The sequence below is a fragment of the Hippocampus bargibanti genome, linkage group LG10 (assembly GCF_051943395.1).
Source record: "Hippocampus bargibanti isolate YZ-2025 linkage group LG10, ASM5194339v1, whole genome shotgun sequence".
Taxonomy (NCBI): domain Eukaryota; kingdom Metazoa; phylum Chordata; class Actinopteri; order Syngnathiformes; family Syngnathidae; genus Hippocampus; species Hippocampus bargibanti.
The window spans coordinates 12,219,179-12,234,756 of record NC_142743.1 but is presented as its reverse complement, the minus strand read 5'-3'; the positions used below and the strand labels follow the sequence as shown (position 1 = coordinate 12,234,756).

The 15,578-nt window shown below is 39.8% G+C and overlaps 1 protein-coding gene across 9 annotated transcripts in view; it reads left to right on the top strand.

The window, feature by feature from the left end:
* Positions 1-15,578, top strand: part of inpp4b (inositol polyphosphate-4-phosphatase type II B) — a 159,778-nt gene that overhangs the window by 114,727 nt on the left and 29,473 nt on the right. For all 9 annotated transcript variants that reach the window (XR_016116309.1, XM_089006957.1, XM_089006956.1 and 6 more), the window contains 4 exons: positions 1,667-1,797; positions 7,497-7,601; positions 9,160-9,268; positions 14,402-14,585. Coding sequence is in view for 8 of the 9 variants with exons in the window: in XM_089006957.1 (XP_088863083.1) it covers positions 1,667-1,797; positions 7,497-7,601; positions 9,160-9,268; positions 14,402-14,585 (529 nt within the window). In the remaining variant the exon portion in view is untranslated. The remainder of the gene's footprint in view (positions 1-1,666; positions 1,798-7,496; positions 7,602-9,159; positions 9,269-14,401; positions 14,586-15,578) is intronic.

Below are 15,578 nucleotides of genomic sequence, written 5' to 3'. Positions count from 1 at the left end.
AAACCCCATCCCAAAAAAAGACCTCTTCAATCAATGTTTAACATGATAGCATGAAATTCTTACTTGATTCGCTCCCAAAGAATATTCCGATGCTCCAGTTGGCTTAGCCTGACATTTTTGTTTCTCGGTATATTTAAAGTTGTGACCAAACTTTGTCATTTGGAGATAGATTGTCTTCTTCATTAAAGGCATTCGACAGCGGATGCCATTGCTAATGTTAGCTTTCCAAACGTGCATATTGTTCGTCTGCGTGCACCTTGACCCTCCTCAGACAATAGCAGCCTGATGAAAGAGAGACTGCTGACCCCACCACACACCCCCATCACCACCACCACCACCACCACACTCCCTCGCTTGCTCACCACCATCCCTCGGCCGGATCACCCTGAGCCAGATGTCTCTTTTTTATTACACCTTTAGAATGCAAAATAGATTCAGACTGCTTTGGTGAGCAACTGTTTATTTCATTTAATTTTATTTTGTTTTGTATTTTTTTATTTAGTTTTTTTTAATTTAATTTCATTTAATTGTGTTTAATTTTGTTTAGTTTTTTATTTTGTTTTATTTAATTTTGTTTTGTTTTATTTTTTTCTTTTTATTTATTTATTTTTTCTTTTTCTTTTTATTTTAATATATATTTTTGTTTTATTTTGTTTTACGTCTGTGTAGGTTCTCAGTTGTTTCATTTTCAGTTTTGTTTTATTTTATTATTATTTTATTTTATTTTATTTTATTTTATTTTATTGTATTTTATTTATTTATTTATTTATTTTTGTCTTATTTTACTTTATTTTTATTTAAATGTTTCATTTTGTTTCACGTCTGTCGGCACTCACTTGTTTCATTTTCAGTGTTGTTTTGTTTTATTCTATTTTATTTTGTTTTGTTTTGTTTAACTGTATTTTATTTTTTGGAAAAGCCACCCACCCTGCACAGCTGAGAATATTAAATTCACACGAAGTAGTGCACTCTGTACGTATTATATAAATAGAAATAAATTAACACCTTTGAAATAGGCGGAAGTAGACGCCGAAACATGTCAGGTATTTGAACACCGACAACACACTGTCTGTAAGATAAGATTCGGTTTTAAATTAGATATCAAGTAGACAGGATGAACTTAATACAACCTTTGAAATAGACCTGGAGTGGAGGGGAGAGGGAGTTGTCTATCCCTTCATCCATTTTCGACACCGCTTCATCCTCACACGAGTCGCGGGGGTTACAGTAGACTATCCCAGCCGTCTTCAGGCAGTAGGTAGGGGACACCCTGGACCGTTTGCCGGTCAATTGCAGGGCACACAGGGACAACCAATCAGCGCTCACACTCACATCTAGGGACAATTTAGTGTTTAATCAGCCTGCCGTGCATGTTTTTGGAATGCGGGAGGAAACCGGCATACCCGGAGAAAACCTACTCGGGCCCGTAACTTCACAATGCTAAGTCATACCCTTCACCTCTGCACTCTGAACCATAAGCGCTTATCACTGGATTATGCTTGAATGATGTCCCAATGAAGGTTTTTGAGCCTTTTTTTTTTTCATTTTTGTGATGCATTGCACAGTTTTTCCCCCCTCCACGTTCTATGTGAGGATTACACAGACAAAAGAACACGAAAAGGGGAATAAAGCGCAGGGTTGTTTGCAAATGTGTGTTTATCTACAGGGTGCAGGATCTGAAGGAGCTGGGCGAACTCTCTCCACATTGGGACAATTTACGGAAGGAGGTCATCACGCGATACGGCGGCATCATCAGCTCCTACCAGGAGACCCTGGCTGAAATGGAAAAGATTACCGGTGAGAGTCATTTTGATCTTGTTGTTGTTGTTGTTTTGCTTGAAACGCTCATTCACAGGCACAACAAAGGCCACAGAATGTTTCAAAGGCAGAGGAAATGCGCCCGCCCGCCTGCCCGTCCGTCCTTGGCTCCGCAAACCCGTTTCCTCCACTGCCTTTGTACCAGATTTTCTTCGGTGTATGTAAATTAACTTTGGATGTTCTTATCTTCATTTGTCCTTGGAAAGCCGTTCGCCCGCATTTGAAATGCCACGGCGTTTTACAGGGAAGAAAGAGTACGACGTCCCCACTCGCGGAGCTTATGAACTCATTCCCTGCCATTCCAGAATTTATTCTGGAGTTGAAAAGCATGACATGGAGCGCCATTCCAGAATTTGTTCGGATTTTGGTTTTTCTTGCAAGGGGTGCCGATAAAGCGCTGGTCAGACCTCTGGCAATGTATTTTCCTGTCCATGAGGGGGCATCATTTGTCTTTTTGTACAGCTGCCCCCATTTCAAGTTCAGATAACTCCAGACCCATATGATTTAGGAATTAATTCGCAGTGAGTAGAGTTTTTGTTTCAGTTCCTCCGGTTTAGTTTCACTTTGTTCAGTTCTTTTTGGTTGTTACTTGGTAGTTCTTTGGTTTTGGCTAGTTTGTTTGTTTTTTGTTCAAGGGGCATGATTTTCTTGAGTAGGTTTACTGGGTTCTTTTAGTTTTGCGGCGGTTTATCAACTTAATCAGAAGATGTTGACGGGCTACCATGGCCATTGTGCGAGATTGCCGTTTTTCAGCTGGTTTCAATAACAGCGCTGTTTGTTTTTTTCTCTTTGTGGAAAGCAAGAAGAAAAAAAACTGCTTTTGATTTTCTAAAAGCCCAAAACTCTTGCAACAATTGCCGGTGATATCATGTGATAAAATAATGTGTGCGCACTCTTATTGTTGACTGTGTGACTGTAAAGTAAAGTGGCCTTGAGAGTTTTGAAAGGTGCTTAGAAATGAAATGTATTATTATTATGAGTATTATTATGTGTATTATGAGAACAATACTCCAGTGTTTTATTGTTTTGTTTTTTGTAGTTTTTTTGCCATATTTCTATTTGGTCCAGAAAGTTTGGACATATTTTTGCAATCTCTGCAGTTCCATCTGGCGGTTTAATTTTTTTGACGATAAATATGACAAAGTCCCAAGGGTGGATGAAGAATTTAATGACGGATGGTTTTCTCCGGGTCCTCCGGTTTCCTCCCACATTGCAAAAACATGCATGGCAGGCAGATTGAACACTCCAAATTGTCCCTAGGGGTGAGTATGAGTGCGGATGGTTGTTTGTCTCTGTGTGCCCTGCGATTGGCTGGCAACCAATTCAGGGGTCTTCCGCCTGGTGCCCGAAGACGGCTGGGATAGGCTGCAGCACCCCCCCCCCACTAACCCTAATGAGTAAAATGCGGTACGGAAAATGGATGGATGATAAATACTAAGCTAATGCTATTGGAGTCTTCATTGGAACTACGAAGTGCAATTTTGGGAATGTTGGCCCAGTGTTGCGCCGATTGTTCTTCTATATCAGGGGTGGGCAAAGTTTTTCCCTCGCGGGCGACAATGGGTTCTAAAATTTGACAGAGGGGCCAGAGGAGCATTTGGAGGGCGTGTTTGGTAAACCTAAAGCATTAAATGTAGTGTGTGCAAACCTCATAGCACAGTAAATATACTACAACCCAATTTATTATGTCTTTCAAATCGCCCGAATCAGTTCATAAATTTGTCTCAAAGAATATGCAAGATATGGCATTTACATACTATTTCGCAGATACTGGGAGGAGGAAATGGAAATAGATTAAAATAGCATACGCACTGTGATTTATCAAGATTGCGTCTGTTTTTAATAAGTTTCAAACGAAGGTGCAAAGTTAAAGAAATCAACATTTATTGAAAAATGGAATCACTTTCAACATTCAAAACATTTTATTACACGACAAAATACTCAAGCACAATAATATCTACTTGTTTTAAACTCTGCAAAATCATGGATGGATTGTCGTGACCGTGCACTCTACAAACTCGCCACGGACGCCCTCGCCTTCACGCCCACACAGTACACGTGTATCGTCGCCAAGCACACAGACACATAGGCAGCCAATCAGAAGCCTGCTTTGTGCTTCGGACTTTCCCAAGCGTTTTAAAGACGTGCATTTGCATGTCATTTTCCAAAATAGATGCACAGAACCTCAGCCCAGAAGAAAGATTCAAAAGAAGCTAACAAAATTTGTGACGCTACAAAACGTAAACTTACATTACACCGTGACTGTAAAGTGTACTTGAGAGTTATGAAAGGCGCTTAGTGGCTTGTAGCAAGGAATGCAAACATTGCATTGTGCACCATGACAACAAACGACAACTGGAGCAAGATCTTCAGCTACGGATATTTGCCGTAAATTAAGCAAGGAAGCATTTGCGGTAGGTACAGCCTTAATTAAGAAAAATAAAAAAAAACTTAATACTTTGCTACAATGTTTTTTTTTGCGATTACTCGTCTAATTATGTTTCAAATTGTGAAAAATGTGGCAGGCAGATTCTCAGAGTTGTCTACGCTGTTGTCCGCTAACTTTTTGTCATGACTCACAGACACTGTTTTTACTATAATTTGGATAAGTTCGGCGGGCCGGATTGTAACGCCTAACTGGCTGCATGTGGCCCGCGGGCCGTAGTTTGCCCATTCCTGTTCTATAGATTCTGACAGAGTTCGTTTTTGCCTCGAGCTAGGCGGCAAAGCCCCCCCCCCCTCCCCCCCTGCGTTCTGATCTAGACGCCTGCGAAGCGAAGGCGACGATCGCGCGTTGCTAGACAACTCGTGTGGGGGCGAGCTACTGCTCATTAATTATTGATAGCTAATGTGATTATACGCAAACGCGGAGTCAACATGACAACGACGGTAGAGGCAAGATGATGATTAGTTCTGGTTCCTGGTTTATTCCAAAGCCTCGCTGTTGGAGGAGGGTGTGCTCACTTTTGCAAACATTTCATCTCCGTTGTTTTGACTGTGTGTAAAATGAGAGTTATTCGATTGGGCTGAATGGGTTAAATTTTAGGGAAAATTACAAAAATCCTGGCACCGTGAAGGACATATTTTTGCACATCGTCTACCAGTGAATGAGTTCATCAATCAACCAGTCAATCATTCAGCCAGTCAATCAGTTAATTAGTCAATTCATTAATTAATTTATTTTTTTATCTTTTAGGTTTATTTTTGTAATCAGGATCATCACTCAGATTTTTTTTCAGGCTTCCTTGTCCCGCTTTTGTTTTTTTGTTTTTTGTCCATGAACCGTTTTTCCGCTTGGAAGACTCATCAATCATCCAACACCGAATGAATTTAAGACAGTTTTGGGGTCAACAGCATGGACGTGTGATGTAAGGTCATGGGATTTTTTTCAACTCCCCCGTGTTCACATATGCCGCACGGCAAGGAGTGTGCAAAGCAGGAAGTGAAGGATGAGGAATAAAGAAAAAAAACTCCTGTCGCCTGTCAACCGTCACTTCCAAATCGCTCTTCCCACCAAATCACTCTTCCCAGCCGCACTCCTCGAGCTCAGTGGGGGCGGGGGGGGGGGGGGGCAAAATCACAGAGTTAAAAAAAGAAGAAGAAGAGAAATAGCATAAAAAATGGGTAGGCCAGATGTTAACCCGCGTTGGCATTGGGCCCTGCTGCCCGCACACCTGGGCTGGCAGATGGACCTTGGACAGCTGTGCTTTGGCCCCCGCCACTAATATCAAACTTTTATTATGCTAATGCTCTGACTCATGTGGTGTTTTTTTTTACATTTTTGGTGCATTTTTCTACTGTTCATATACAGTGATACCTTGGCTTACGACCTTAATTGGTTCCCAGACAGTGTATTAGGCAAAAAGTGTGTATCCCAAAAATGTATTTCCCATCAGAAACCATTAAAATGAGAATAATCCGTTCCCAGGTCCCCATAAAACATTTTTCTACTTTCTAATTTTCTAAGCCTTAAAACTAGAAATAAACTGTGCTGTATAACAAAGTTGTTTTATTAACCTTTGTGATGGCCGTTGATGGCTTGATGGAATGGAGTGGCCGGTTTTATCAGCATTAAACACTTGATGAGGAACGTAACCTTCTTCTTTCACCATCTTGAGGAATGATCCCTTGTAGGTGCTATCTCTGCGATCATTTTACCTTGTTCCTCATCAATTGTGTTCTGTTTAGCTGGGTGGATAGCTTTTTGCATCAAGTGTACAGATGGCTTGTGCGGGTTATTTGTGGAGCCTGATTGATGGGAATGTTAACCTTGCAGTCTACACTTATCTACAATTATCAAAGTTAAAATGAGTCCAAATTTCACTGTTTTCTATCCATTTTGTCACTCTCTCTCTGTCGTCTGCCTGTCTCTTTAATATTTAAACCACCTCCCCTCACTGCTGCATTCTTGACCAATCACGTGGCTTTAACCAAAGACTGGGGGCGGGGAATAGAGGACAAAAAAAAATGTCGGCTGCCATTTTCTTTTTTGGAGAATGGTTTCACTCTCCCTCTGTCTGTACCCCCCACCCCCTCACTGCTGCGTTCTTGACCAATCACGTGGCTTTAACCGACGACTGGGGGTGGGGTTAGAGGACCAAAACAAGCCGGCTGCCATTTTCTTGTTCGAAGAACGGGCTCGTTCGCGAACGAAGCATCACATTGTGGCAGCTCCGTGTGTATCACGAAAAATAGTTCGTATGCCAAGGTAAAATTTTCATAAATTTAACATTTGTAAACTGAAAGGTTTGTAAGACAAGGGATTAGTAAATCGAGGTATAACTGTATTGTGTTAGTCCTTTTTGGGGGGGTGATTATGTATTCTTGTCAAATGGTTTTAATTTTTTTTTTTCTTCTTGACATTTTTTTATTTATTTATTTTTTCATTTGTGTATTTGTTGTCATTCACATTTTCTGTTAATATTCTAAACGAGTATCTTTGTGATATTTTTTCATAGCATTTTTGCATATGCTATTTATGTAGATAATTTCATATACAGTAAAGTCTCGTTATATCGATATCGGATATATCGATAGTCCTGGTTATATCGATACTATTTCTATGCACGCACGGAGAAAATTACATGCAAACAGGGTCGGATATATCGATAGTCCCGGTTATAGCGATATTTTTTCGGACTCCCTTGAATATCGATATAACGAGACTTTACTGTATTTCATTTTATTTACTTGTGTTTCTTAGCATCGTAACCTTGTTTATTTTTTTATATTTGTTTTTGTTGATTAGATTTCTTTTTTGTAATATTTTTATTGTTGTCAAATGTATTTTGGCTTCATAATTTTGTCGATGAGTATTTTCCTCCATTATTAGACGATGTGCACCAATGTGTCCACTCCAAATTGCAGAACCCACAGAATATTGAGTTTTAGGGCTACGTAAACATTCAATTCAGCATATAACAAATTTACACTCTCTTCTTTCATCAGTAAAAAAAGTTACTTCTTAAGTTATAAGGGTCTGGAGTTAGCTGTGCTTGAAATGGGGGCGGTTTTACAAAAGGCAAATGCTGCCCCCTCGTGGAAGGGAAAAAACATTGCCAGAGGTCTGACCAGCACTTTATTGGCATATAATAAATTTGGGAATGGCAACGAATGAGTTAATCATTTAGTGTCTTTGGATGTTAATGTTCATCCGGCGGGTGTTTTTTTTTTCCCAGGTCCTTCCTTCAAGCAAAGTTGCTGCAAAGCCCAGAAATCCCTCGAGTTCCTCCCAATCAACCTGCACACTCAGAGGATGAGGGTGACGTGCCCCAGAAAGACGGGTGCGTACAACCTTGCTCATGTTTATTAATGATTCGCGTTATTGACTTTACAAGCGTCACCTCACGTCGCTGCGCCTCTTTTAATTGATAGCGTCACCCCGGAACGAAAGTCCTCGCAAGGCGGCTTTCAGATGACACCTGCTCGTCCTTACCTTGCGGCGTCATTAGAGTTTCCCGTTTTATGGAAAGACAAACTTTGCCCGCCGCTGTGTTTTCCTCATACATCATAACAGAAACATTTTTTTCCGGCTAGTTCCTGTTATTGACTGTACGCCACCAGTGTCAAACACATCTGGCCCACTAAATCGTTTGATTTAGCCCGCAAATACAAATCAGTGATGACAACTTTCACTTTTCACGATGCTTGTTAAAATCCCAACCAAAATTTCCAATTCTCATTTGAAACGAATATGAGAGAGCTAATGCCAACAAGCCTGGTTACAAAAAGAAATAAATAAACAAATCCCCCGCCTTGTGCCCGAAGACGGCTGAGATAGGCTCCAGCAGCCCCCGCGACCCTAATGAGGAATAAGTGGTACGGAAAATGGATGGATGGATGGATGGATGGATGGATGGATATATAAAGACACAGTTAAATGGGTATATAAATGAACACATGAATATTGTATTGTATAGTAATTGATAAATGAATACATGAATAAATAAATAGATGGATATGTGGATATATTAATAAATAAACGGTTAAATACATGTATAAAAAATTAATTAATTAATATGGTATAATAAATGAATAAATGTATAAATAAATCAATGAATAAATTAGAATCAGAATCATCTTTATTGCCAAGTATGTAGAACACACAAGGAATTTGTTTCCGGTAGAACACGCTGCACTAGTATCGTCGTCAAAAAAACTGCTAAGTGACAATATAAAGTTCGATTTTTTAAATGAATGAATACATGAATAAACAAATAAATAAATCAATAAATAAATAAATACATGGATGGATGGATGGATGAATAAATGAATACATGAATAAACAAATAAACACATATTTCCTGTCGCTGATTTGGCCTGACAAAATACGGCTTGAATTGCTTTAGCCTGGACTGCAAACAGCAAATAGGTAAAATTTTCAGCAAATTACATCAGGGAAGGTTTTCTAAAAACAATCTGTGAAATGGTAAATTGGCGAGGGCGGCCCGGTAGTCGAGTGGTGAGCACGCCTGCTTCACAGTGCAGAGGTCGCCGCTTCGCGTTCTGGTCCGGACGCCCTGTGTGGAGTTTGCACGTTCTCCCCGGACCCGCGTGGGTTTTCTCCGGGTCCTCCGGTTTCCTCCCACACTCCAAAAACATGCATGGCAGGCAGATTGACCACTCCAAATTGTCCCTAAGTGTGAGTGTGAGAGTGACTGTTGTATGTCTTTGTGTGCCCTGCGATTGGCTGGCAACCAATTCAGGGTGTCCCCCGCCTCGTGCCCGAAGACAGGCTCCAGTAACCCCCGCGACCCTAGGAATAAGCGGTACGGAAAATGAGAGATGAGGTAAATTGGCGACTGTTCCCAAATCTATGACTTGACCGTTTTCGTTCCTCAGACGCGTCGTACGACATTGTCACGGCAGGCGCCCCCGCTGCGCACTTCCAGGGCTTCAAAGGTGGCGGTCTGCAGCGTCTACTCGGCAGATACGAATCTGAGAAGAAAAGGTACATTTTCACTTTGAGTCACGGCCATCAAAAACAGACTGGTCACACGGTATCCTGGGCCTGCACTCAATGTTTGTATTTTTGGCGCCTACCCAAGACCCAAAAGACCACGCAAAGAATGGACTGCAAGGAAAGTACCGTATTTTTCGGATTATAAATCGCTGTTTTTTTTATAGTTTGGTCGGGGGTGCGACTTATATATGCTTTTTTTATTACTGTATATCATTTCACATTTTATTTGCACGTTAAACCGCAAGAGCGCGTTTCTAGGCCTGTGCTGATATGGTGGTGTTGAAACATGTGTGAGCCGTCAAAATCTGTGAGCGCAGAGACAGTAGCCTACACATTTCTATAACAGGTGTTACAGGGAAATCTGTGACCCGACAGAATCTGTCGTCCCTGCGGTCGCGGTTTCTGGAGGGTCAGATTTTTCTGTAACGCCTGTTATTTATAAACACAACTGAGAAGGGCTGAACAAAAATGGCACCGAAAAGAAAGTCATATTCTGCAGTTTACAAGCTGCAGATAGTGAATTATGCAGCCGAAAACGGCAATCGAGCAGCAGAAAGAAAGTTTGGAGTGAGCGAAAAACTTGGCGAAAAGCAGAGGTTACGCTTACTGAAATGAAGAAAACAAAAAAAGCTAATCGCGGGTGAAAAGCTAGGTGGCCGCAGTTGGAGGAACGAGTTCACGCATGGGTGCTTGAACAACGTGCTGCTGGGAGAGGTTTGTCAACGGAGCAGTTGCGTCTCCACGCCCAGGTCGTTGCCAAGGAGATGAATATAAACGGCTTTGCAGGAGGACCTTCTTGGTGTTACCGCTTCATGCAACGCACACGCCTCTCGATCAGAAATCTCTATCACAAATACATTTTCCCCAAAAATGCGACTTATCCTCCAGTGCGACCTATATATGTTTTTTTTCTTCTTAATTATGCATTTTTTGGCTGGTGCGACCTATAATCCGGAGCGACATATAATCCAAAAAATACGGTAATGCCTTTTTTTCAAGCGATACCTAAACGACGTTGTCATCTCGATAAAGCTTGCGTGATAGTCGTTCCTACATCCCAGCAGACTTGTTTTGAAGAATCCACTGAATTGAAAAGGAGAGATTAAACTTGAGACCAGGGAACCAAAGTTATTTTTTTGTTTCATATTGGACTTAGCTAATGACTTGCTGTAGCTTAAAACCTTCCAATTTTCTGCCTGGCTAGCTGCCGAGAGCCTGAGGCTTTTCCTTATCCACATTCAGACTTTGGCCCATTTGACATCCCTTTTTACAAGTACGACTTCAATATTATTTCCCCTCGCTCATCCTCAAATTTACTTACTTTTTATACACCTCTGCTAAAACCTCATTCACTGCCAGACATGTGCAGAAATGTGTCCAATCCAGTGCCAGGGTTTTTGTCATTGTCACTTGAATTCCGGGACCCACAGAATATTGGGTTTTAGGACTACATATACAGTAGAGTCTCGTTATATCGATATTCAAGGGAGTCCGAAAAAATATCGATATAACCGGGACTATCGATATATCCGATATCGATATAACGAGACTTTACTGTACATTCAATACAGTGTTAGAAACCTTAGCCTCTCTTCTTTCATCAGAAAAGGTAATTCCTAAATTATATGGGTCTTGAGTTATATGAGCGTGAAATGAGGGCAGCTGTTCAAAATACAATGCAATACGTACTGTGCATATTGGTTTATATCGCGCTTTAACAACAGCTGAAGCTGGAACAAAGTGCTAACATAGAAAAAGGGGAAATGCTGACCCATTGTGGAAGGGAAAAAAAAAGCATCGGCAGAGGTCTGACCAGCGCTTTATTGAAAATATAATTTCGGAATGGCAGCGAATGAGTTAAAAACCTCACATTGGCTCCCCGAAAAAGTATAAAATCAATATTTGCGTTTAGTATGCTTGAGGAGGCCACAGATAAAAGTACACCCTGCATTTTATCTTGGTTGAATGCATGCAATCCCGATTTAATTGCTCTTATAAAAGTCTCCTTTAAATGGAACCCTTACACGCCGTGCGTTTACGGCACTGATCTCATCTTACACCAATGGCCTCTTTTTAACAGATTGTCTGTCATTGCCGTGCATTGCGGCGGTGATATTTTGATGTCGCATGACGATACATTTCGTTCCGATCGCAAGACCAGTCATGTGATGTGATTCAAATTAGTGCGATGATCCACTTTAATAAATCAAGGCTCATCCAAGCTAAGCTCTGATTCGATTTAGTATCATGGCATGCAATAATGTATTTTTATTACATACCATTCCATTGCATACTGTTGTGATTTGAAATTTTCAAAGTTGTCTTGTGTCTAAAAATAAGGAGAGAACCAAGTACACTTTCAGGAAATGGAGTTTAATGTCGATCCCAAATGCTTTCGCCAGCCAATCCTTCTGCATACTTTGCTTTGTATTATTTGTATTTTTTATTTTTACTTATCATCCCCTTGTAATTAAGACCAAGGTGTCTTGACGGAAAACAAGAGCAAGCGTAACTTTGAAGTCTTGCATCTCAACGGGAAAGCAGCTCTCCAGTCTCCTGAAACAAAATGGGAAATAACAAGTTCTTCAGGGAACAAAAAGCCGGGTTGGGCTCATACGGGGGAGCTTGTGCGATTGCCTTCACCTGCACTCAAGTGTTCATTACACTTTGGAATTCCAGGTGTAAAAACAATAAGCACCTTTGTGTTCCTATTATCAAATGTATTATTATTATTATTATTATTATTATTATTATGATTGTTATATATATAATTATATATATAGAGGTGACGCTTGTATATATATATATATATATATATATATATATATATATATATATACATACACACAGTAAAGTCTCGTTATATCGATATTGAAGGGAGTCCGAAAAAATATCGATATAACCGTGACTATCGATATATCCGACCCTGTTTGCATGTAATTTTCTCCGTGCGCGCATAGAAATAGTATCGATATAACCGGGACTATCGATATATCCGATATCGATATAACGAGACTTTACTGTATATATATATATATATATATATATATATATATATATATATATATATATATATATATATATAAATTCACAGAGGATAAAGACTCTAAGCAGTGTGTTTGCATGTATGTCTGTGTTAATGCGCTTGGGCATAGTTAATTACATTTAAATCGACGTCAAAATACCGACGAAAAGAATTGTATTTTTGGGGAGGTGTTGAATTTTCTCTATTTTATTCAATTCTTCATTTTCATTACGTTTAATTCAATTTATACATGTAGCCGCACTAAAACGGAATCATCTGGATCCAGGCAATTTGTTTTTGAGGATAAACCTACTTAAGAAATGTATTTAGATTCTCGTGATTTTATTTTGTACAGCTACTTGATTCAATAAAGTGGAGTCAATGTAAACATTTTTTTCCCCATCTTGTGGAGTCGGATGCAATTTTCAACTGGTACAAGCATCTTTTTTTGAGGGGGGCAGTCGCTAGCTCTGTGGATTTTTTTTCTCGTCAATGACATCTTGGGATTTTGTGACTCTGGGCGCTAGCCTACATTCAAGTTTTACCAGTGATTGCCTTGCTCATGGCAGTAAATCTTGGGGGGGGGGGGTTGCTATGACTTCCAAAAATTCATTCCAAGTCCCTGGAATATTCACCCCAGGAGATTGTTTGACTGGAGTAATTTGGCCCCGATGAAGGAAGTGACAAAAGGAGTTTTTGTCTGAGACTAAACGGCTCCCTTCAAAGCCAGGCAGGAAAGATCAAGTATTCATAAAGCGACACACATGCAAAGACATTGGCCCCCGCGGCTTCAATTTGACAGCTCAGCCGGGAAACCTGGACAGTGTTTCCTTGGGAAGTGACGCAACAACACAACACATCACACACATACATGCGCACACACACATACATGCGTGCGCATGTGTGTGATTATCGTACAAACATCATTTATGCAGGGATAAAAAATCCCAAATGTGCCATGTGCAAACTTCCAGTGAGAATTGTTTTTGTTATTCTCATTTTTTTTTCAATGGGGGTGCGGTGTGGGGGGGTCACCTAATTCTTGGAAATCTTGCAAATCCTTTGTGATTCTTTTATTATTAAATAAACACGGTTTATAACAGTCATTTTTTAAAATTAGTTCATTCTTGAAGTAATATTACTAATCTCATTTTTTTAAATCTGGTGAATCCCCCTAAATTAATTTTTTGGGGGCCGAAAATAATTATATATACAGTGATACCTTGCCTTATGAACTTAATTGGATCCCCGAAAGTGTGTGTAAAGCAAAAAGTGTGTATTCCAAACATTAATTTCCCAGAGGAAACCATTAAAATGAGAATAATCCATTCCCAGGTCCCCATAAAACATAATTTTCAACTAAATAAGCCTTAAAACTACACAAAATATGCCTTATTTTATGTATAATAATGGTGATATGGTATTGTAATACCTAATGAAGTAAACTATACTGTATAATAAAGTTGTTTTATTTACCTTTATGATGGTCGTTGATGGCTTGATAGAATGGAGGGCCGGTTTCATCAGCATTAAACACTTGATGAGGAACGTAGCATTCTTCTTTCACCATCTTGAGGAATTATTCCTTGTAAGCTTTGGCAGCTTTATCGTCAGAACTGGCTACTTCTCCATGACGAATGACACTATGGACCCCTGTACGACACTTAAAGTTCTCGAACCATTCGTGGCTAGCCTTGAAATCATCAATGGATGAAGAACTTCCAGGTTGCCTCTTGATGATATCCGAGTGAAGTTGTCGTGCTTTCTCTGCGATAATTTTACTTAGTTCCTCATCAATTTTGCTCTGTTTAGCTGTGTTGCTAGCTTTTTGCAGAAAGTGTCTCAAGGAGCTCTGGGTTGTACATCTTGGAAGTGTTGATATTGCAACAGCAACAGATGCTGGCAGACACACAGACAAACTTCATTAATAGCTGGTTCCCTTGCTTGTCTTTGATCTTCAAATTGACTTTGACTTCAACCGCAAGAAGAGCAATGAAATGTAATCGCACATTTTTCGCAGGTGGAGAAGAAACAAATTTAATCTGTTGTTCTGTTTTGTTTTGTTTTCTTTTTATTTTTTGTCTTTGTGGCTTCAGCTTCAGCACGGCCTACCAGTGTATCTACTATTCCCCAGAGCACACGGCCAAAGCTCAAGACGTTCTGAGCAGCGTCAGCCTCCTGCAGCCGCTCATCGCCACCTTAGCGGACCGACTGCTTTGCGCTGCTCACGAGCATTCTTCCCCTGGCCTGAGGGATGCGCTCAAAAACCTCTCGGACAAGGTGACGTCTGATTTGATACTTGGAATGTGTACAAAACTGCCTCAAATCCGCACATTGCTGTTTTGCATTACAAAATAAAGAGAAAAATAATAAAAATTCCACCTGTAAAATTAAAAATAATTAAACAGATAACTAAATTAAAAATACATTAATCAATTACATTAAATATGTACAAGAAATAAAATGAAACAAAGTGTAAAATTACAGCAGAACTTAAAAAAAAATAAATTCCAGGATAAGTAAAAAAAAAAAACAATTATCCAGCAAATGACTTTCCCACTGAGTGTAACTAAAATGTAGTTGTGGGATCCTGTTGGATTGAAGGTGGAAAAAAAAAGAATGTCTCAAAGGAAGACATTGCGGCACACTTTTATCCGTAATATTACGACAGAAAAAAGGTGACTTGTGAGTCTCGCAGTTGATCTGAGCTATTTTTTATTATTATTTATATATTTATTTTCTTCTATCAGCGTAATTAATGAATGACATCTGCTGCTGTCAGACGGCAATCTGTTGTGCCAGAGATTGTTTTTAGCCCCGCGTGGAACAGAGCCCAATCAGCACACGTTAATTGCCGCCGCTCGCTTTGCTCTCATCCCTGATTAGACATGCACGCACTTGCCAAGGAAATGTCGGCCAGTGTGGATGCCGGTCAAGGGGGGTTATAGGAGGGGGGACAAGATCTCTGATTGGAATGTCAACAATAAACGTGTGAGGGTGTGGGCATCAGATAATAGTAGTAAGAATAATTTATTATTATTATTTGCGCTTGAAAATATTAGCAGGCTTTAATGGCAGCTTTAAAAAAATATTTTTTTTTTTTTTTTGCCCAAGAGAACTTTTTATTTTTGAAATACCCAACTTTTTTTCGAATAAAATGTATTTTTCATTTTTTTTGTAACACCACATACACTTATTTCCTTCTACGGTGATTAATTAGTGTTTAATGCTGATGAAACCAGCCACTCCATTCCATCAAGCCATCAACGACCA